The sequence below is a fragment of the Schistocerca americana genome, chromosome 4 (genome assembly GCF_021461395.2).
Source record: "Schistocerca americana isolate TAMUIC-IGC-003095 chromosome 4, iqSchAmer2.1, whole genome shotgun sequence".
NCBI lineage: Eukaryota > Metazoa > Arthropoda > Insecta > Orthoptera > Acrididae > Schistocerca > Schistocerca americana.
In genome coordinates this window covers 783,594,592-783,617,986 of record NC_060122.1, presented here as the reverse complement: position 1 = coordinate 783,617,986, position 23,395 = coordinate 783,594,592, and the positions used below count along the sequence as shown (strand labels likewise).

At 38.5% G+C, this 23,395-nt stretch overlaps 1 protein-coding gene across 2 annotated transcripts in view; it reads right to left on the bottom strand.

Moving 5' to 3' along the window:
• Positions 1–7,544: 7,544 nt before the first annotated feature.
• Positions 7,545–23,395, bottom strand: part of LOC124613551 (bromodomain adjacent to zinc finger domain protein 1A) — a 161,424-nt gene continuing 145,573 nt past the window's right edge. For both annotated transcript variants that reach the window (XM_047142263.1, XM_047142264.1), the window contains one exon: positions 7,545–7,850. In XM_047142263.1, the coding sequence (XP_046998219.1) occupies positions 7,739–7,850 (112 nt within the window). In that variant the 3' untranslated portion in view covers positions 7,545–7,738. The remainder of the gene's footprint in view (positions 7,851–23,395) is intronic.

The following is a 23,395-nucleotide window of genomic DNA, read 5'->3' as shown; positions in this document are numbered from 1 at the left end:
AAGATATGAAAACCGAAAACAAGTGGAACTATGCAGGCTGTAATCAACAAAAAGCCGATTACAATAGCAGCCACAGTAACGGTAGTAACTTAGTACCAAATGGTAACGGGAATAGGCAAGAGCACCGGCAACAGAATCGAGGCACAAACAATGGCAATGGTTATAACGGCAACGGTTATAATCGTCAAAATCGAAAGAGACATCATGATGGACGCATGAGTAATGGATATAATGGTAACGGCAATCCGCAATGGCGGAATAACCGAAACCAGTGGCGTGGTCGTAACGAACCGACACCACAGTGGCAACAAAACACAGCGCCACAATGGAACGCCAACCCAGCTCCATCACAGAACATGTCAGGAAGTTACAACCGACCACCGTAAAACCGGAGTCATTCACAATATCAAATTACGCCATCGGGGAAGCAGGGCGGCCAACCCAACAGTAGCAACAACAACAATCAGAACCACAATGTGAGGTCAGTGGACGTGACAGACAACTGTCAACCCACTAATGCTCATCCTTTAAACTAAAGACAACCACAATACGCTCTCCGTTGTTGGCTGCAGGATGGTGTAGTGAGGGCACATTCACGGATGACAGCCATAAACTTTGTATGCTGAGATACAATGAAGGAACAAAAATAGAAAAGGAACTTGTAGACATGCCGCAGAAGTGTAACCGAACCGACAAAAGTGTTGTGCAGGCTATATTGCAAGCAGGTATGTACGGAGCACCAATACAGATAATAGTCGATACCGGTGCGTCAACCAACGTCATGAGTGCAAATTTTTACAAGTACTTGAGTCAAAATAATAGAATACCAGTATTGCCAGTGAAGAATTGTCGTGTAACAGGTGCAATAGGTGCACAATCTCATATCATAAAGCACCAGATGCAAGTCGAGTTTACGGTAGGAAATGAAGCAATAAAAAGCTCGTTCCTAGTAGTTAAGGAATTAGGTGTTGCTTGCATCCTGGGGATAGAATTTTTACGCCAGAGGGACGCAAAAATCGACCTCTTGTGCGGGGAAGTAAGCCTTATGAATGAGGGTAGACGGGTAATTTTGCCGTTGTTGAGGACACGGGAAGTGCACGGTAAATATTGCCGGAGCTTTCAGTCTAGATTCGAAGGAATACAGGTAATGAATTTATATTCTGACTTAAGTACAAGACAAGCATATTTTAAAGATTTTTATTACTGAAGACAAAGAGGAAAAAAAGGAAACTGATAGCCATGGAAGTCAGGGAGTCAGAACATTTGACTGAAGCACAACAAAACGAACTGACTCAACTACTCATAGATTATGAGAATGTGTTTTCGGAAAAAACCCAGTGTTATCGAGGGCTACACCTATAACATCGAAGTGGTACCTCACGATACTTTCTGTCACGCAAACTACACCATCCCGTGGTCAAGGGAGGAGGCAATTACGAAGGAAACAAGAAAAATACATACAAAGACTTATAGAAGTTCGCTCAGTAGAGCAACGTTTACATATATGAGTAGTAGGTTAAGTTTACAGTGTATTTTTTTTGTGAGTAAATGTTCAGATTTTAGTGTAACATTTAAAGACAATGAGGCACACAAGATTAGTGCGATTCAATTTTGTAGATGTTAAGGAATAACAGTATTTTTAAGCAATTGCATTTTGAAAAAAAAAAAAAAAATGAACGTAGGTTTAAGAATATTTTACAAATTTCATGTTTAAAAATGCTTTAAAAAATATTTAAAAAAATTCAACAGCATTTAATGATGAAAGAACTTTTCATTAGTGAGTCATGAATATTTTTGAACTGTAGTAGTAATGAAACTTATGAAATTCAATATTATAGAGTATATGTTGTTCCATGTAGGTATTTATGTCTATTCCGATCCTGAAATATGCTCAATCATAATTTACTTAACAATATGAGTGCAGGGTGTACATACCCAAGGTACCTCATGTGTTGTGGACAAGGTACAAAGCAAATCAGTAAACGCGACTACCGCTAAGCACTGTTAAAATATATTGCCATCTGCTAAGGCAGAGATTTACACGACTTTGTAGGGTAAACAAAAGTCAAAAATCTAACAATAATCTAGGAACTTGCACACTAGGCCTAGATTATAAAATGTGTACAATAATAAGAGAGGCAAAGTTTTGTAAAGTCGAGCCTGGCTCTGGAGGGCAAGTACGCAATGAGTGGGCAGAAATGACATAGGGACTTACCTCAGATGAGACGGAAATACAATTGTATAGTCAAAAAATCTGAAGGCAAGTACGACTCTAAACGGAGAATGAAAAGAGATAATTAGTGCGATAGACGTAAAATCCAGCACGAGCCAAAATCCAGTTCAGACTGAATGAAATACATTAGAGTTTGTGAACTAATCGAAACAGTTACTTTAAGCAGTGTGAAAAACTGTGAAGGTGAAACTGTGATACGGACAGTGAAGTGCTAGTATTGAACGTTCAACAGCGGTAAGGACGCCAAACGCCAATATTACGCACGAAAAACTGTGAATTTGCTTATAAATGTGAACTGTTAACGTAAAGTGAACCCACAGTCAATATTTTTGGGACAGACTGTAGTTTCAGTGAGCACAATAATGCGAAATTGGAATGCGATGCGTGGACTGTTGCAAAACAGCGACCGCAGAAACGGCTAATGTTTGTGCTAAGCTCGTACTGGGACACTCACCAGTGCCTGCGAGTGCGGCGAAAACATAAATAATTTTATCAAGACAAAAACTGACGTGTAATGGAAACAGTGGCGCATCAAAACTTCATTTACGGGAGAAGATCCATGTCATGTATTCTGCAAGACTGTGCTAGCTTCACACTCAGAAACTGGCGAAAACTTAACAACAACTGCCGCACTAATAAATGCTTCTTTCCCACTAGCGTAACCATCTGCAGCGGGTAACAAATATTACGTTGGTTGTGTGTATGTTTCATGTGCTACGTCGGAGATGCGTAGCAGAGCTGACCCCTGCCAACAAGCGCGGGGGGCGGATATCATCCCACTCCGCCACGCCCGGCCGAGACAAACACATCGCCAACCGTACAGCCGATCAGCTGATTCTGACGTTCCGCGACGGCGAGACGCACGCTGGCGTCGAGCGGGCGTTGACCTCTCCGCAGCCGCCGCGAATGCCGAGCACCGAACAAACCAACAGACGCCGTCGCGAGCTAAACGTCGCGGCGTAGATCATCAACGACACCGCAATCAATTGTTATAATGACCTCATTTCTTTGCATAGTGCAACAAAAAAATATTTGTAATGTATGCACATCCTGTACTCCAGTGACATCCCAGAAACATTTAAGTGAAAGTGACCAAAGCAGTTAGTCTGTCGCTCCGCCGAAGTTTTACTCAGGGTTTCCCTACGGCCGCGCCAAATGGGGAGCGAACAGTTGACACCCCTGGGACTTCAAGTTTACGGACTAACTCGTGCTTGTATACCTTTGAACACTGCAAAAGTTGCAACCCTAAAAAGAAGCAGCCAAAATGAAACTAATTGTATTCTATGTCCTTTTCTTTTGTACACGAGTGTATACGTAACCAATTGTATATTATATTGTTATGTAGATAACTCCATCTGTATTACACTTTGTGTGCAACACACCTCAGTAATTACAACGGCTTAAATATACTATGTGACATTTGTAGACTGTGAAAGAAAAATCTGTGTGTGGACACTGTGGACATGAAAGAGGAAATATTTATGTCAAAAAAACACGAACATTTTTTATGAGAAACTTTTCGGGGGGCAATATAGTGTCCCCAGTGCTATATTACGAAAAGACCTAAAAAACAGTATTTATAAACAAGAGACATTAAAAAACTGAATAATATATTTTTATCATGTAGCCGTAAAATAATAATTTCTCTGTGTAGGTTTAGATTGCAAAGAAATAATTTATGACAAAGTGATCTAAAGAGACGCAAGATACGCTCTTTTGTTAATTTTTTTAGTCGACTTCACTACTTCTCTTGTCTTGATTGTGTATAGACGGACATCTTGCGAGTGCTGGCAAATGTAAGCATATTTGTATGAGTTAAGCAGATTTTATATATATATACTGATTTAATATTATTGTGCACTTTTAATTTGTAAGAGGTGATCCCGATTTCATGACCGCCTTCCTTGAATTAACCTGCATTCAAGTAATTTACAGTTCAACAATCGCAGCGGCCAATGCAGCCAACGACGCCATTACGCGGCGATATTAACTTATGAAAAATTAGCGGAAGCGGAAAACTCGCCCGCTATTAACATAATACTAATTTTTCTCCACAGCCGCACGAAGTTGCAGAAATACGTAGCTTTAAGATTCTTATTTTCAGTACCATAGCCGAGAGCCAGAGCCAGGACTCCGACTACAATACAATGGTTAACGGAGGTAAGAAAAATACTCTCGCGCTTGTGTGGGCCGCAATTGTAATCAATAACTAAAGATATCTTGCTTTAAAGTGAACTGACTATCGAGGAAATTAATACGAAAAGTTTATTACATTGTTCAACTTATATGCTCATGTTTTAAGATTCAGCAAGTCTAACATTCATTAACGTAACAAATAATTTGAAATTAATATTGTTAAAAAGGAGAACTTCAGGAAAGCATTTAATCGTAAAATCAAAATTAAATGAAATATCATTTTTATTAAGGCTCACCACGTAAGTCGGCAACAATCAAAAAATAATAATAACAATAATAATATATTAAATTACGACGGACGCGAGAACTCGTTATATTACTCTGGGTACATGTTGCTTTGTGGAGCATTACTGACTACCTACTGAACTTTGGGCTTTGACCCTTTCGATGCTACACATGTGCACTTTGCATTCCGTACTGAGGCAGCTTTTGTTATGGCTCTACTGCCCACCAAATGCTGATGCCCATGCTGAGAGACAGCGTTCTGGCCAATATGAAATAACTTATCATATGACTTTTCGAAAACTATTACATTAAAAATCCGACTTCTGCATATCTTATAGTGTGATATCTTCACTAGGTAAAGAATTGAATTTCTTTCTGTTATCCATCATACTTCTGTGCTGCGTCAAGTTAAGTAAAACAGTGCACGAAATTTTACAGAGCTCGCAGAGATAAAAATGCACTGCATAAACTTTGTGCATGCTTGATTTTATGACGTACACTGCAGTGAATGAAACATATTTAAGATATTGAAACTTTATTTATAATTGAGAGCACAATGATATCTCATTTCATTCACAAGTTACTAGGTTTCATAGCCAATGGATGGTCAGGTGCAACATGCCCAGTTCCATCCATGTAAACTTGCTGGCTGTTTTGAAATACTTATCATCCATTTTCAAGACAATTATCAAGCGGAAAAAAAATTGATTTTTGCACATCTTACAGTATGATATCCTTGCTTCGTAAAGCACTGAATTTCCTTTCGTTATATGTCACAGTTGCTGTGCTGCACCTAATTAAGTAAAACACTGCATGAAATTTTAAAGATTTTGCTGAGGTAAAAACACATTGCCTAAACTCTGGATATGGTTGATTTTATTTCATACACTACAGTGAATGAAATGCAGCAAAGATATCAAAATTTTATTTAACGCTGAGAGCATAAGAATATCTCATTTCGTTCTCCTGTTATTGAATTTTACACTCAAAGGATGGTTGCCCACAATGTATCCATTCACACACTTGCACATCGCAAATCCTGTGGTCATAAAAATTGTCTTATAAACAATTCAAGATACTGAAATGAGGTTTTTTTTTTTTTTTTCTCTCCAGATGATAGCATGCAATGAAGCACATATGTTGTATGATAAAAACACAAAACTTTTTTATTCATTGAGATGTGGCAGTATCATGTCTCACAAAAGTGAGAGGTCAGCTGCTCAGAACAATTCAGATGTTGACAGCACTGTAGGACAATCCACGCGGCGCACTTATATGCTCCACAACAGCTGGGAAACACCACAGCACAACTTATATAAATGCCCACAGTAGAACAAGGGTTAATTCTTGTCAAGGTGATGTTACTTATATACAGGGTTTACAAACAGGGGTGCTCGCACAGTTCTCATTGGTGATAATGTTACCAAGACACAGTAAATGCCACACACTGCTGTTTACTTTTACAATGGCTCTGATAATCATTTCTATCCATTATTAACATAGCGAGGGCCTCTGTAATGACTTCCCATCTATTTTCTGTTACTTTAGGCTTTATACAGGTTACTTTTTACAGGCATGTTGCACTAAAGGTAATAGCACAACTCTGAATCCCTTTCCACTTGCTGAAAGATTAAATAAATAACTAGAAGAAAAGCGGAGGAGGGGTTCATAATAATATGTCACGTGGAAGATTCAATTATTCAAGATGAAATGTGATCACAACTAATGACGACGATAATGGTGATGTTGCTATATGATACAATCTCTGAGAAGATATTTGAGCCATACAGATCGTGTGGATATATGGCTGGAAATTCATTCGATGGGGGGTACACCCTCTCGAAGGTGGAGATAAAAGGTCTTCAAGATTAAAACTTTCAATGCTTGAAAGCACACGAGACCACACCAGGCAAGCAGAAATATTCTGCCTGTACTATTATTAGTTCCACACTCATTAGGGCTGTGAGAGCTGGAGCACCATCATCTAGTAATCACAATGCCATTCCTGCTACCAAAGGCATGTTTTTAGCATGGTAGGTAGGGTTACCCACAGGAAGTGCAGATATATCTTGGGTGCGAGATGTTATGGAAGTATGACTGGTGCCACAAAGCAGTCGCAAATAATCCCTTTCCAGACACTGATGCCGATTATGTGCTTGTGGTTCATTGCCAGACACCATCGGGGACGGATGACAGAAATCCTAGCACCAGTGACATGCAGTGAACCAGTGACAAAACTGTCAGCATAGAGGTAAGTCCATTGGTAATATCACCTACATGTGTTGTTAAGCGATACAGATAGTCGCACTTTTAGAGAATGTTCCACATGGTCGTCTGGCTTATTCCATGCTAGCAGGCCACCTGCCTGGTGCTGATACCAGGGTCACCGCCAGAGATCTTTAAATTCCAATTTTAAGTGGGTGTATCTTCCTTGGAAAGCATTTCCGGCCACACGTACATATGTTCTTTTTTGCTCTTACCCTATTGGGGATAGTTTCCTGCAGATTGTCCACATTTAGGAACACCATCCTCTATCAAAGTAAACCTTAAATGGCGTGTTACGGGCTTTTCATTCAAAAATATCTCTATAAAGTTATTTGTGTGGGTTAATTACCACAAAATTTCCTGTGGTAGCGTTTACACTACAGGTTAAGCCTAGAGGCCTACAGCCCCAAAATGTGACCCCACTTGTGCAGTCTAAGTTCTAGAATGTGTTATGTAGCAACCAACTGACATGTTACAATGTCTGCACCATCATCAAAGTTTTATTTAGTATTATCTGTTACTGTTTGTTCCTTTCTTCATCACAACACTTTTTCCTTGAAACAACCAAATGCCAATAAATCCTCAATATAAAAACAGAAAAGTGGAGTTTTCATCTATCTACAAATAAATTCTAACAATTTATTCATCTGTAACTGTGAACATGATTTAGAGCATTTTATTGAATAATTTTTTACACCTTGTATATGTTTTACAAAAGGTTCTGTGCATAGCTCTTAAGAGTCCTCTACTATAGTTTGTTTTTTTAAAAAAAGGTACAATGTACATATAAGATCAACTTCTGTTAATAAATAAATATTCCTAAAAACTTAATCTAGGTCTTTTGGTCCTAGGCTGGATTTCATCCTCTTTCACCTGAAGACCAAATTCTTCACACTGTTTTTCAAAATACTGGTTCAACCGAAGTCCTGCCCTGAAAAACAAAAGTAAACAAATAAATTTCTATGCAAACTGCACAGTTCTGAAACTAGACAGGATGAATGTCTGGTCATGGAAACAGCATACCCTATCCCTGCATGTAAAGATCTAGGTTAGAGTCCTAGTAGGGCACACAGTTTTAATTTCTTAGAAGGTTTCACAGCTATGGGGTAACTGTATGCGATGATGTTCACATCAAAACTGACTTTTCTCTGCTTTCTTGCTCTGTTCTACATCAATTTATGCTTCCTCTAAATTTGATTCTTTCTAAACTCTTTTCAAGCATTTAATCAGCAATATAAGGTGACACCAAAAGGCAAAGGAAATTTTTTAATTTCACAGGCTTTATACAACTGATTTTCAAAGCTTTTTTTTATCTTGTTGGTAAATGTTTCTGATGTATGTTTGCATTTTCAGCTGTTTGGAATATTTACTTTATTGTTTCAACCAAAAAGGTTATACCTGTTTTTGAGTGTTCAGCAATTTTTTACTTTATAAAAATATGAATGAAAGAATTTGCTTGAAAAATGGAATAAAGTGCAGCACCACAATCAAAATGTTGACTGTGGCTTTTGGCAAATCTACTATGAGTAAAACAACAGTTTATGAATGGAAATAACATTTCAAAGAGGGTTGAAAAGATGTTCAAGACTAAGACCACCCTGGAGGCCCAATCATATCCATTTCAGACAACAATGTTGAAGCTCAAGAAATAAAAGTGTTGAAATAACATAAAACACTGAATCACCATCAGAGAAGTTACTGGTGCTGTTGGCATATCCTTTGCATCATGCCACGCAATTTTTTTGGATGTTTCGGCAGCAGCAAAGTTTAATCCAGAATCGTTAAATTTCGACAAAAATGACGTCATGTAGACATCACTCAGTCGACCCAATCCAGAACTGCTAAAAGAATATTATAACAGGTGACACAACATGGGTATATGGATATGACACCGAAACTAAGACCCTGTCACCTCAATGGTTAAATGCCTGAAGAGCCAAAACTGAAAAAAATTTGACAAGTTAGATAATATGTGAACGTCCATCTCACTGTTTTCTTCCAGTACAATGGGATACTGCATCAGGAGTTCCTGCCTTAGGGTTGTCTGGTCAATAAGGAATACTACCTGGAAGTTATGTGCTGTTTGCGTGTTGGAATCTGAAGAAAATGACCCATATGTTACTGATTTTTTGGCAAGAAAACAAAATTGTTATTTTGCCTCAGCCATGGTATTTTCTGCACATGGGCCCCTGCTACTTCTTTCTATTCCTGAGGCTTAAGAGAACCATTAAAGGACATAGTTTTGCCATCACTGATGAGATAAAAACAGAATCGTTGAAGGAGCTGAACACTATAATGAAAAGCGAGTTCCAGAAGTGCTTCCAAAATCTGAAAAAGCACTGTCACAAATTTATTATATCTGAGGGGGATTACCTTGAATGTAACGAAGTTGCTGATGATGAATAAAGATTCTACAACAAAAACAAAAATTCCTGTTTCTTTCTGATCACACATCGTACCACCACCACCAGATGGCATTATATTAAGAGAGATGAATTTGGAAAATGTTACGAGGACTGGATTTATTGTAGTAGTAGTAGTAGTAGTAGTAGTAGTAGTAGTAGTAGTAGTGGAGTCCATTGTTGTTCATTTGTTTTAGCTAACTGTAAACCATGTCATTTCAACACTTTTATTTCTTGAGCTTCAACTGACACCTGTTATTTCCACATTCATTTTCCACAAGGCTCTTTTTTTTCCTGCTTCAGTCCATGTCTTGCTAGTTTTTAAGTCTGACATTTCTTGGAAATGCTGCTGTCACAGGTTTCTTCTTTAAAAGGTTGTGGAGGTCCTCAGTCATAGTCCTAACTTCTTGAAGATTCTGTTTGACCAAATCCTATGACTATAATATCAATGAGTCACAGTTGGAATCCACCAATTCCTACAAATAACTAGGTGTAACAGTTTGCAGGGACGTGAAATGGTATCGCACACTCAGTCTTGGGTAAAGCAACTAGCAGACTTCGGTTTATTGATAGAATACTGGGAAAATGCAATTGGTCTACAAAGGAGACTGCTTACAAAGCATTTGTGTGACCCATTCTAGAATACTGCTCAAGTGTGTGGGACCCTTCCCAAATAGGAGTAACGGGGGATATTAAAACACCTACAGAGAACAGCAGCACAAACAGTCACAAGTTCGTCCAACCCATGGGAGTGTGTCACAGGAATACTGAAGTAACTGAATGGGCAGTCTCTAGAAAATAGATGTAAACTATCCTGGGAAAGTCTCTTTACAAAGTTTCAAAAACTGACTTTAAATGTTGATTCTAGGTCTACACTACAAACCCCCTATATATCACTCACATACAGAATACGAAGGCAAGATTAGATTAATTATAGCACACACAAAGGCATTTATACAATTATTCTTGGGACCTGAAGTAATCTTAGTAACTGGTACAATGTGATGTACCCTCTGCCATGCATTTGACAGTGGTTTACAGAGTACAGATGCAGATGCAGATGTAGGAGTGAACAAGGGGCAGTTTATTTTTTGAATGGGAGATTAGTACAAAATAACAAAAATTATGTATATGCTTGGTCCATCTACTTGGAATCATTCATGTTATGTGTTAATAGAACATAATAACTCTTTTTCCAATGATGACTCACATTTCCCACAAGCTAACACTCTTGACTGTATCAAGAATGAACTTGCAAAACTATGAATATGGTTCAGCATCAGCTGCTGTATATTGCACAACAAATTGAACACACTGCATCGTCATTACATATTTTGTGCTCAACATTTTCTCTTATCGGGCTCATGATCTTTTTTAATATCACTATTTCCTTGGCTTCCAGCTGCTCATTCCGACGTATTCTACTCAATGTGAGTTATTAGCTAGATACCAGAACCTATGTTTGAATGTCTGCACTGAAGTGCCACAGATACGTGTAAAGCAATACAGACAATTTGTTATAAACACTTCTAGTCATCTGGTATGTCAGTTCTAGATGTGAAGGCTTCTCTCTCAGAGATGTTCAGTTATATCAACTTTCCTACTGATTTAACTTTTCTGGGTTTGAGGTTAGATATAAACTCTTGTTTTTCCACAGGAGAACAGGAAGCCCACCTTCGTAACTTAAGATTTTAGTTTAAATGATCTGTTTTGTGGCTGCACAGTGCAAATATTAACAAAATCTTGCTAACAACTCTGAAAGCTAAGCAGACTACTGTCAGTTTCCAGCTCTTGTAACCATTCTGACCCCGTTTTTGACCCCTTCCATTATACAGTTCATCGCACCACTCACTGACAAAATGATCATGTGGCATTGAAGGTCAGGTGCTCCACCTGGGGAAGTTTGGCAGCTGAGATGCAAAACTGTCTCAGGTAAAGTCACATTGGGAGACTTGCATATCAATGACCACGAAATGATGAAGACAAAATACAACACCCAGTCCCGACCATAGAAAATCTCTGACCCGGATGGGAATCGAACCTGGGCCTGCTGCACAGCAATCAGATGCACCACTAACAGATGACTCTTCATCATATGGTTGGAAAGTAGAGGCAGGTGACCTTCACTTTGCCTAATACCAGCCACAATACTGTACTTATTCAAAGTCTCCACTCTTAATTTCACTTCAGAGGTGGTGAAAATTAATGTCTGTTGATTATTGAGTGTGGATGTTTCAAGTGCTTTTAAGTAATTTCATTATTATAACTATTTTCATAATTAATATTATATTATTATAAGACTATTTATCCAGCTAACATTATTGAAACCATACTTTTCATGCATGGTGTAATGTAATACAGAAAGAAAACTTCTGAAAGGATATCTGTTCAGGCATTAACAACTACATAACTGTTATTTTGCCTCTTACTACGTGTTGTAACACTATACTGTGAGAGCATGATATAAGTGCCTCCACAGCCAGCCTAGAGACGTTGCCTTGCAACCTGAACAGAGGGTGCAACCACTGTGGTGTATGCACAACAGCCCAATATAAGCCCGGCACGTCAGGCCCTTGACCTCACACATGTTTACTTACTTATTGTATGCTTATCTATGAGACTGTATATTGATGTGTTCTACAGTTATGGTTTGTACCATTCTAAACTTCATTTAGTGTTATTCTGAATTTCTTCATGTGGAAGCAGAATAAAACTTGATTGGTGTTACTTCTGATATTGTGTCTGTAAAATGTTACAAGACTATGGAGAATGTCACTCCAGTGTTGCAAATATGTGTATCACGGAATTGTGAACTACTTATTTTAAGGGTGTCGATAAGGTAGACATAAGCAGCTCAGAGCAAAGGTCCCGTACAGTCCAAGGACTACATTTAAATGCACCAGGAAAGAAAACACTAGCTGAAAGAATATGTACTCTCATTTCAGGGAAGAGAAAAGGACAAGTGACAAACAAACAGAAAGTACAAGATGTTTTAAACGAGTTAAAACCAAAAATGTCATCAGCCAAATGCAGATTACCAGGTGGTTTAAACTGAATAGGCCAGAACCAAAAAATCAAGTCATTAGCCAAATGCAAATTATGAGATGGTTCAAACTGAAGAGGACATAGTTGCACAAAGTGAAACTTCTACACACTCCAACAGTTAACTCACCTGCAGATTTCCACCAGCAAGCAGAAGCGCACACAAGGAGGACACCAAAAATTTATTACGGTAAGTTTATTAGAAATGCCATTAGATGAAAAACAAGAAACCGCCCGCTCCCACTAAAAAAAAAAGTTTCTAAATACCCAGATTTTGCAGTATTACACTGTAACGTACAGTCACTCATGAATAAAATTACCATGTTGGAAGCACTACTCCAATGTAAACTACATGTTAACGTAATTTTGCATTATTGAACATTAGCTACAAAATGACAAAATAAAATTAACCTCAATCTTAGGACATGCAGCCAGTCATTTTAGCCGAGAATTCTCCAAACATGGTGGCTCTGCTATCTTTGTGAAAGAGCAAATAAATTTCTGTGATGTCAATAAAAAGTTAAACTGTCCCAATTTACAAAAACTTCAAACTTTCCATTACTAAACTGCCCGATCTTAATTTCATAATTATTAATAAACATAGAGCACCAAGTGTAAATCTACCAGTCTTCATGAGCAAACTAGAGGTTCTGCTGAATGGGATCAGTGTATTAAATATGAAAATAGTGCTTTGTCATGATGTTGTTGTGGTCGTCAGTCCTGAGACTGGTTTGATGCAGCTCTCCACGCTACTCTGTCCTGTGCAAGCTTCTTCATCTCCCAGTACCTACTGCAACCTACATCCTTTTGAATCTGCTCAGTGTATTCATCTCTTGGTCTCCCTCTACGATTTTTACCCTCCACGCTGCCCTCCAATACTAATTTGGTGATACCTTGATGCCTCAGAACATGTCCTACCAACCGATCCCTTCTTCTAGTAAAGTTGCGCCACAAACCTCTCTTCTCCCAAATCCTATTCAATACCTCCTCATTAGTTATGTGATCTACCCATCTAATCTTCAGCATTCTTCTGTAGCACCACTTTTCAAAAACTTCTATTCTCTTCTTGTCTAAGCTATTTATCGTCCACGTTTCACTTCCATACATGGCCACACTCCATACAAATACTTTCAGAAATGACTTCCTGACACTTAAATCAATACTCGATGTTAACAAATTTCTCTTCTTCAGAAACGCTTTCCTAGCCATTGCCAGTCTACATTTTATATCCTCTCTACTTTGACCATCGTCAGTTATTTTGCTCCCCAAATAGCAAAACTCCTTTACTACTTAAAGTGTCTCATTTCCTAATCTAATCCCCTCAGCATCACCCGATTTAATTTGACTACATTCCATTATCCTCGTTTTGCTTTTGTTGATGTTCATCTTATATCCTCCTTTCAAGACACTGTCCATTCCATTCAACTGCTCTTCCAAGTCCTTTGCTGTCTCTGACAGAATTACAATGTCATCGGCAAACCTCAAAGTTTTTATTACTTCTCCATGGATTTTAATACCTACACCGAATTTTTCTTTAGTTTCTTTCACTGCTTGCTCAATATAAAGATTAAATAACATTGGGGATAGGCTACAACCCTGTCTCACTCCCTTCCCAACCATTGCTTCCCTTTCATGCCCCTCGACTCATATAACTGCCATCTGGTTTCTGTACAAATTGTAAATAGCCATTCGCTCCCTGTATTTTACCCCTGCCACCTTCAGAATTCGAAAGAGAGTATTCCAGTCAACATTGTCAAACGCTTTCTCTAAGTCTACAAATGCTAGAAACGTAGGTTTGCCTTTCCTTAATCTAGCTTCTAAGATAAGTCGTAGGGTCAGTATTGCCTCACGCGTTCCAATATTTCTACGGAATCCAAACTGATCTTCCCTGAGGTCGGCTTCTACTAGTTTTTCCATTCGTCTGTAAAGAATTCGCGTTAGTATTTTGCAGCTGTGGCTTATTAAACTGATTGTTCGGTAATTTTCACATCTGTCAACACCTGCTTTCTTTGGGATTGGAATTATTATATTCTTCTTGAAGTCTGAAGGTATTTCGCCTGTCTGATACCTCTTGCTCACCAGATGGTAGAGTTTTTTCAGGACTGGCTCTCCCAAGGCCGTCACTAGTTCTAATGGAATGTTGTCTACTCCTGAGGCCTTGTTTCGACTCAGGTCTTTCAGTGCTCTGTCAAACTCTTCGCGCAGTATCATATCTCCCATTTCATCTTCATCTACATCCTCTTCCATTTCCATAATACTGTCCTCAAGTACATCGCACTTTTATAGACCCTCTATATACTCCTTCCACCTTTCTGCTTTCCCTTCTTTGCTTAGAACAGGGTTTCCATCTGAGCTTTTGATATTCATACAAGTGGTTCTCTTTTCTCCAAAGGTCTCTTTAATTTTCCTGTAGGCAGTATCTATCTTACCCCTAGTGAGATAAGCCTCTACATCCTTACATTTGTCCTCTAGCCATCCCTGATAACCCTTTTTGCACTTCCTCTCAATCTCATTTTTGAGACATTTGTATTCCTTTTTGCCTGCTTCACTTACTGCATTTTTGTACTTTCTCCTTTCATCAGTTGAATTCAGTATCTCTTCTGTTACTCAAGGATTTCTACTAGCCCTTGTCTTTTTACCTACTTGATCCTCTGCTGCCTTCACTACTTCATCCCTCAAAGCTACCCATTCTTCTTCTACTGTATTTCTTTCCCCCATTCCTGTCAACTGTTCCCTTATGCTCTCCCTGAAACTCTGTACAACCTCTGGTTCTTTCAGTTTATCCAGGTCTCACCTCCTTAAATTCCCACCTTTTTGTAGTTTCTTCAGTTTTAATCTACAGTTCATAACCAATAGATTGTGGTCAGAGTCCACATCTGCCCCTGGAAATGTCTTACAATTTAAAACCTGGTTCCTAAATCTCTGTCTTACCATTATATAATCTATCTGAAACCTGTCAGTATCTCCAGGGTTCTTCCGATTAAGTTGTGCTCTGTGCAGAATTCTACCAAGCTGCTTCCTCTTTCATTTCTTAGCCCCAATCCATATTCACCTACTACGTTTCCTTCTCTCCCTTTTCCTACTACCGAATTCCAGTCACCTATCACTATTAAATTTTCGTCTCCCTTCACTATCTGAATAATTTCTTTGATTTCATCATACATTTCTTCAATTTCTTCGTCATCTGCAGAACTAGTTGGCATATAAACTTGTACTACTGTAGTAGGCATGGGCTTCGTGTCTATCTTGGCCACAATAATGCGTTCACCATGCTGTTTGTAGTAGCTTACCCGCACTCCTATTTTCCTATTCATTATTAAAGCTACTCCTGCATTACCCCTATTTGATTTTGTATTTATAACCCTGTAATCACCTGACCAAAAGTCTTGTTCCTCCTGCCACCGAACTTCACTAATTCCCACTATATCCAACTTTAACCTATCCATTTCCCTTTTTAAATTTTCTAACCTACCTGCCCGATTAAGGGATCTGACATTCCACGCTCCGATCCGTAGAACGCCAGTTTTCTTTCTCCTGATAACGACGTCCTCTTGAGTAGTCCCCGCCTGGAGATCCGAATGGGGGACTATTATACCTCCGGAATATTTTACCCAAGAGGACGCCATCATCATTTAACCATACAGTAAAGCTGCATGCCCTCAGGAAAAATTACGGCCAGATCGGTCAATCATCCAGACTGTTGCCTCTGCGACTACTGAAAAGGCTGCTGCCCCTCTTCAGGAACCATGCATTTGTCTGGCCTCTCAACAGATACCCCTCCGTTGTGGTTGCACCTACAGTACGGCTATCTGTATCGCTGAGGCACTCAAGCCTCCCCACCAACGGCAAGGTCCATGGTTCATGATTTCAATATCAATTCTTCAAAAGACAGTAGTACCATAGACGCCTTGATAAATCTGACCAACACATTCAATATAATACCCACAACACAGTTCCCATCAAGATTAACAGAATGTACAAACTCCATCATCAACCAAATCTTCATCTCAGACACAAGTTACAAATGCATGAGTGGAATACTGAGCATGGTTTATACTGATCATGAGGCAAAAATGTAGCTGAGAAAAGAACTTTTTCCTAAGACACGTTAGAACTTTTAATTTCTTACTGGCTAACGAAAATTGGAAAAGCTTCTCCATTCAGGACAATGTTGATAACATTTATGTAAGTTTTTATAATATATTTCTTCACTATTTTGATGTAGCATTTCCAAAAGAAATAAAAACAGTAAAACCTAAAAACAATACGCAATGGGTAACAAAAGGCATAAAAATTTCCAGTGAGAGAAACAGATTTAAAATTAAACCAGCAAGCAATAAAATATCAAGTTGTCTTCATGAAGTACCCGATTTCAAATCGAAAGCATGTGTTCACCATATAGCAAAACTGTTGACAAAATTTTCAACTTTTTTCTAGAATCTAATGCCTTTCTAGATGTTTTCAAAATAGCAAAAGTTTCACCACTGCTAAAAAAGGTTTTTCTGATCAAATAGCAAGCTACTGACTCATGGACAGCTAAGTTTCTATTGAAAAATTCTTTTATGACAGGCTTTTAAGTTTCATAAGTAAATATTCACCTCCTACTGTACATTAACATGGTTTTAGAAAGTCTAAATTGACACAGACAGCAATTTTTGAATTTTTAGACTGCACTTTAAAATCTCTTTGTTGACATAAATTAGCTGCAGGCATTTTTCTAACCTGCCAAAAGCCTTCAATGTCCTAGACCAAAGCATCTGCTTGAAAAAAAAATCAGAAAAATGAGGATTGAGAGGTGTGGCACATAGCTGGTTGTGTTTGTGCCTTTTTAAAAAAAAAAAGGAGCCACAGGCAGAAGATATCACATCACTATGAATTCAACACTTAGGAACAAAACAAGGACCAACTCCTTCCTTTCTAGTGAATTACCAATAAAATATAGTGCACCGCAGGGCTCAACATTAGGTCCCCGGCTCTTCTTGATTTATGTGGATGACTTTGCTCAATATACGAGCCTTCAAAAACTATCCTATTTTCCAATGACACCAGCATACTGGTTACTGGATCCATCCCAGAAACCTTGCAGTCAACAGCAGAAAGTTCTATGAAAAGATTTTCTAAGTGTTTCACAATAAACAAACTCATTATAAATACTGAAAAAACTGTGTGTGTCAACTTTTGTTTATTTCCTCCGTCTAACCCAATATCTATTCAAGCACAATTAAAAAAATTATCCCCTAGAAAATGTTTCATAAATTTTTGGGTTTGTGGGTTCAGCAAAACAAAGTGGGGCACACCCATAACTTGTCTACGAAACTCTCATCCTTGCGATATGGTGTAAGAATATTAATCTACAATAAGCAAAACAATGGTACTGTAGGAACTTTATGCACAGTTCCACTCACTGCTTCGATAATGAGATCATTTTCTGGGTACACTCAGCACACAGCTTAAAGGTTTTCAGAAATGCAAAAAGAGCACCAAGAATAATTAGGGGCCTTAAAAAGATGGAATCCTGTGAATCTCATTTTACTGATCTTGGTGTTCTGAATGTTCCAAGCTTGTTCGTTTATCAAACTATCTTGTTCACTACAGACTACCTCTTGAAAAGGCAAACTACTACAAAATAAGAAATGTACACAACTATTGTACCAGATGGAAATCAAATATTCGCCAAAAACATCACAGAACTACATCATATTGGAGGAGCATAATTAACATGGGTGTAAACTACACAATAAGATACTAGAGGAAATAAAAAGCACTATGTATCTAAAATTTAAAACTGAGCTAAAGGCAATTTTAATAGAACACTGTTTCTATACCATGAAAGAATTTCTGAATATGTAACAAAAAGTTACTTTAAAATTAAATAGTAAGAATGTGTGGACCAATAAAATATCAATCAATCATTGCATTTGAGTGTTATAAATCTTTTGTAATCACAACTTTTATTTTGCCACGTTGATGTAAAAAAGGTTGAACTTTGAAATGAGTCTAGCATGAGCTTATATCTGAACAATTCATATTCATCAACAGAAAACACAGGATGGAATGAAGCAGCATTTTACTGTCCCCCACCCCTACCCTTGTATCCCTTCCTGCCCCAGCCCCCTCCTTACACCCTTGTTGACTGAAAGTTCACTTTCTGACAGTCTTTTTATGTGTCTACCTGTGACTCAACATCTTCGCTATCTGTTCAGTAGCAAGTATCCTTTTTCATAATACTGTTACAACTAATATTGGTCATCTATTTTCAGTTAAAAGGTGTTACATGCCTCTTACATACTGCTGCACTTAAAGTTATTTATATTTTTCTGATTGTTCCCACCAACATACACTGATTAGCCAAACATTATGACCTCTGCCCACTGCGATGTCGGATGCTCCTGGTGGCGTAGCGGTCACATGACGCAATAAGAAAAGTATGTAAGTCAACTAGATACGGCCCTAACAAAGATATACGCTGCAAATGGAGAAATCCAGTGAGATAAATGACTCTGCCAAAGGGCAGATTATTATTATGGAGAGCCTGTGAATGAGTACCTTGAAAATGCCGAAGCTGGTCGAATGTTCACATAGTATTGTCATGAGCATCTACGGAATGTGGTAGAATGGCAGTGAAACTACCATTACACACCAAGTGTCTGGATGTCTGCGACTCTTTATACAACTAGGAGTTTGCAGGCTCGCCTGCTCTGTAAAGTAGGATAGATGGCGATCTGTGGCACTTCTGCCGAAAGAACAAATTACTGGTGCACGCATAAGTGTTACAGAGCACACAATTTAGCACACACTGATGAAAAAGGGGCTCTGGAGCAGACGACCCCTGTGTCCCCACACGTTGGCCCAACATCATCATCAATTATGATGTGGGCTTAGGATCAAGACTGAACCATGTATCACTGGAATTGTGTCGGATTAATCACATTGTTACACCAGGTCGATGGTCGTCTCCACAACTGCAATTATCCAGGCAAACAGCTGTTCAAAATGTACACTTCGGCACAGAATCAGGCTGGCGGGAGCAGTATTATGTTATAATAGACAGTCTCCTACACTTGCATAGGATCTGTGGTAGTAATCGCAGACATCAGGTCAGCTGCAGACCATCTTCATCCCTTCATGCTTTATGTCCTCCCTAATAACGATGTCATCTATTAGCAGTATAACTGCCTGCGCCTCGAAGCTAAAATCTTGCTACAGTGGTTTGAGGAGTGTGCTGGTGAAATCCTATTAATGTCTTGGCCTCAAAATTCGCCTGATGTAAATCCGATGGTTCCCATCTGGGTCACTATCGAGTGCCACTACAGTGTACAAGTACACAACCCAGCGGCCAGTTATTTATGGGAATTTCATGACTTATGCGTACATACTTGGTGCCACACAGCTCCACAAACCTACCAACGACCTGTAGAATCGATGATACACAGAATCTGTGATGAACTGTGTTACACAGTTTGCCCAACAAGCTAATAAGCAAATTCTCATAATGTTTTGGCTCATCAGTGTATCTTCTGTATGTGTGTAAGGTCAATGTCTCATACCTTTTGTACCTCTTTTATCATAACAATGTATTTAAAAAAAATATAACAGTGACTCAGCACAAATAAACTGCCATTGCATTTGCAGATGATGAATGTGGTGATGATGTGGGTTGAAGATACTAAAGAAGCATACCAAAAGAAATCTGATATTTTGAATACTATCTTCATTTCACATAAAAGATAAGAAACACACACTCTTGTAGAATGAGAAGGTGGTGGTGGATGTTAATATCTAACTAGAAGAAATATAGTACAAGACCACACTTGATGACATCAGTAATGAAGAAGCTGTCATTATAAGTTGTGAACACAGCGATTAACTCTAGTGCTAGGGCAATGAGGTGCAAATGAATCTTAACAGCGAAAGCATGTTTTTTGAAGATAGGTGAAAGAACGGAAGGGCAAGGGGAAGACCAATAAAATACTGACTATGAACAATAATGAGCAAGGGTGTACCCAGGATCTGAACTGCGTGGTGGTGGTGGTGGTGGTGAGGAGGGGGGGGGGGGGGGGGGCAGGTCATACTACCGTATTTACTCGAATCTAAGCCGCACTTTTTTTTTTCGGTTTTTGTAATCCAAAAAACCGCCTGCGGCTTAGAATCGAGTACAAAGTAAGCGGAAGTGCTGAAAAATGTTGGTAGGTGCCGCCACAACTAACTTCCGCCATTGAATATATGTAGCGCTACACAGGCATGCTTTGCAGACGCAAAGATAAATACTGGCGCCAAAACCTTTGCGTCAGTAAATAAACTTAAAAAAAAGGTGAAAGACGAGCTTTTTCTCCGTCCCGAGTTTTGAGCATTGCATTTTCATACATTATCCAACGAAGTAAATACAAATTCCGTATTGTTCATCTTCGAATGTAGCAGCATTTCAATGTACTATGAAAATCCGAATGGCAAGACTGTTTGGTTTTCCCCCCCCCAATATGGCCAACTCTACGTTCTGAATTTTTTCCTATCTGTGAGAAGAGATGGTTGCTAATAGGAACTTTTATGAATTGTGAATCATATGCAGTACTCTCTTCACCATAAGAATAATACGAATATAAACATTTTGCCATGTAGTCTTTTGTGTTTGCTACTATCTCATTTAAATCCTGCCAGCCTAATAAACTACGAAACTAGAGTGAGACAACAGCAAACGCAGAAGAATATAAATATCATGTCATGTTTATATTCGTATTATTCTTATGCCTAATAGTGATACAGTCAGAAATGAAGCACAGCAATTGACTAGATTTTTAAATCTAAGATGACTCTAATTTCTGTGCAGAATGTAATGTACTAAAGAGGCGCCTGCAAAGATTTTCAAACGGAGAAAAATTTTCACTAAACTCTCGTTCAGAACATCATCTATCATACGCAATCTATTATTTGGTTCTTGTTGATCATTATCAAAGAAAGCAGCAGTGTAAATAACAACAAATAGCAGATTCTTGTCATTGTTAAGGTTTTTAACATGGCTGTCAATCAGCGACTGTTGTATAAAACAAAATTTTGAAAAACACAGCCCTCAGTCGCGAATACAATTTTTTTTAATTATTTTTTTTTTTTACCAATTTTGTTCACCACTGAGGGCTGCGTTTTTCAAAATTTTGTTTTATACAACAGTCGCTGATTGACAGCCATGTTAAAAACCTTAACAATGACAAGAATCTGCTATTTGTTGTTATTTACACTGCTGCTTTCTTTGATAATGATCAACAAGAACCAAATAATAGATTGCGTATGATAGAAGATGTTCTAAACGAGAGTTTAGGTTCGCTAATGAGACAATTTCTCTCTTTTTTTATTGTAAGCGGCGGTAGCGCGCACAAAAGCAAGCCATGCCACGAGCGGCGACAGGCCGTAAACACTCATTATCAGAATGCGACAAACAATGCATGACAGAGTACAATAATGCATTTTCAGCTTAGAGTGACGTAAACACCTACAACAAAGAGAACGGCACTTCTCAGATCAAAGAAAAATAAGCAATCAATTCAAACCAGACGAAGCACGTCAAAAGGGAAGGGTACCCGTATAAATACGCACGGAGCGCCTGACGCATAGCAATGGCTACCTGGTAAAGCTTAACTGCTAAGCTTATGACTCGAATCAAAGTACCGTAGCTGTATCATCATTCATTCGACCTAAATTGTGTCTCATATTACAATGGACCAACTTTATTTCGATTTGGAGGTGCGGCCTAAAACTTTTCTCTCCCCTTGAATTTCGAGTCTCAAATTTCAGGTGCGGCTTAGATTCGGGAATTTTTTTTTTTCCCTTAATTTCGAGTCTCATTTTTCAGGTGTGGCTTACATTCGAGTAAATACGGTAGTCTCAGGAAACAAGGACTCGAGACAACATACAGCACTTCTTATTTAATAAAACAGTAAACAAGTGAAAAACTGCTTTTAACAAACATTTTAAATTCAAGAATGCACTTGTACAATCCGAGAAAACATGCAGCATTTCTTATTAAATAAAACAGTAAACTAGTAAAAAACTGCGAATATCTTCTAGGGGGAGGGGGTGACAGCTGCCCCCCCCCCCTCCTGCCCGCCCCTCACTAGGTACGCCCATGATAATGATGAATAACAAGATATAACAGTCAGAGTTTGAGAATAACTCACATGCAAGCAAATTTAGTTTCTTCATTTGTGACTGAACTGACCAGGGAGACCACAGAGCCTAGCATCACATCCTACTAAATGTTAAAACAATTTTGCTGAAACATGGGACCTGATTTATTAAATTTTATTTCTTTGCTCTGATTCAGCTTACTGATGTTATAAATGAACATAGCTAATCAGAGCTGACATTTCTCCATCCCATTATTAGTCAAAACATTTCGTAAATCAAATCACAAATCATATATCACACTTCATGTACATGTAAGCTTTTAATTATTATTTACTTAGGAAGGTATACTTCCAGAAGTTTTTTGACACTTGTGTATTACGTAACACCTGAGGAAACAATGGTTGTAGCAGTGGCACATTTCAGAAATGGAAGAAACAACAAAAATTACTGCCCCCTCTAATATGATGTGTGGCGCTTGAACAGCCAACATTAATTCGCATTTGCCTTCCAAGGATTCAATGAGACAAGATTGCTTAAGGCTATTTTAGTGCTCCTCAAAATGGGAAATCTCCAGCTCTAAAACAATCATACGTAACTTAGGTCAAATAAACTGGACATCTTCCTGACAAAAGCAAAACATACTATGCAGAATTCATCGCTAGCAAGCACAATGGCAACTATGTTATTCACGTGATACTCTGCTCTTGAGGCACATTATCCATCAACACAACCTCACATCAACAAATATTTTTACTTAGCATTAGCGAAAATAATCACTATGCTACAAGAAAAGGTTGTAAGATCTCAATGCTTGGTTAGTTGTTTTGGGGAAGGAGACCAGACAGCGAGGTCATCGGTCTCATCGGATTAGGGAAGGACGGGGAAGGAAGTCGGCCGTGCCCTTTGAAAGGAACCA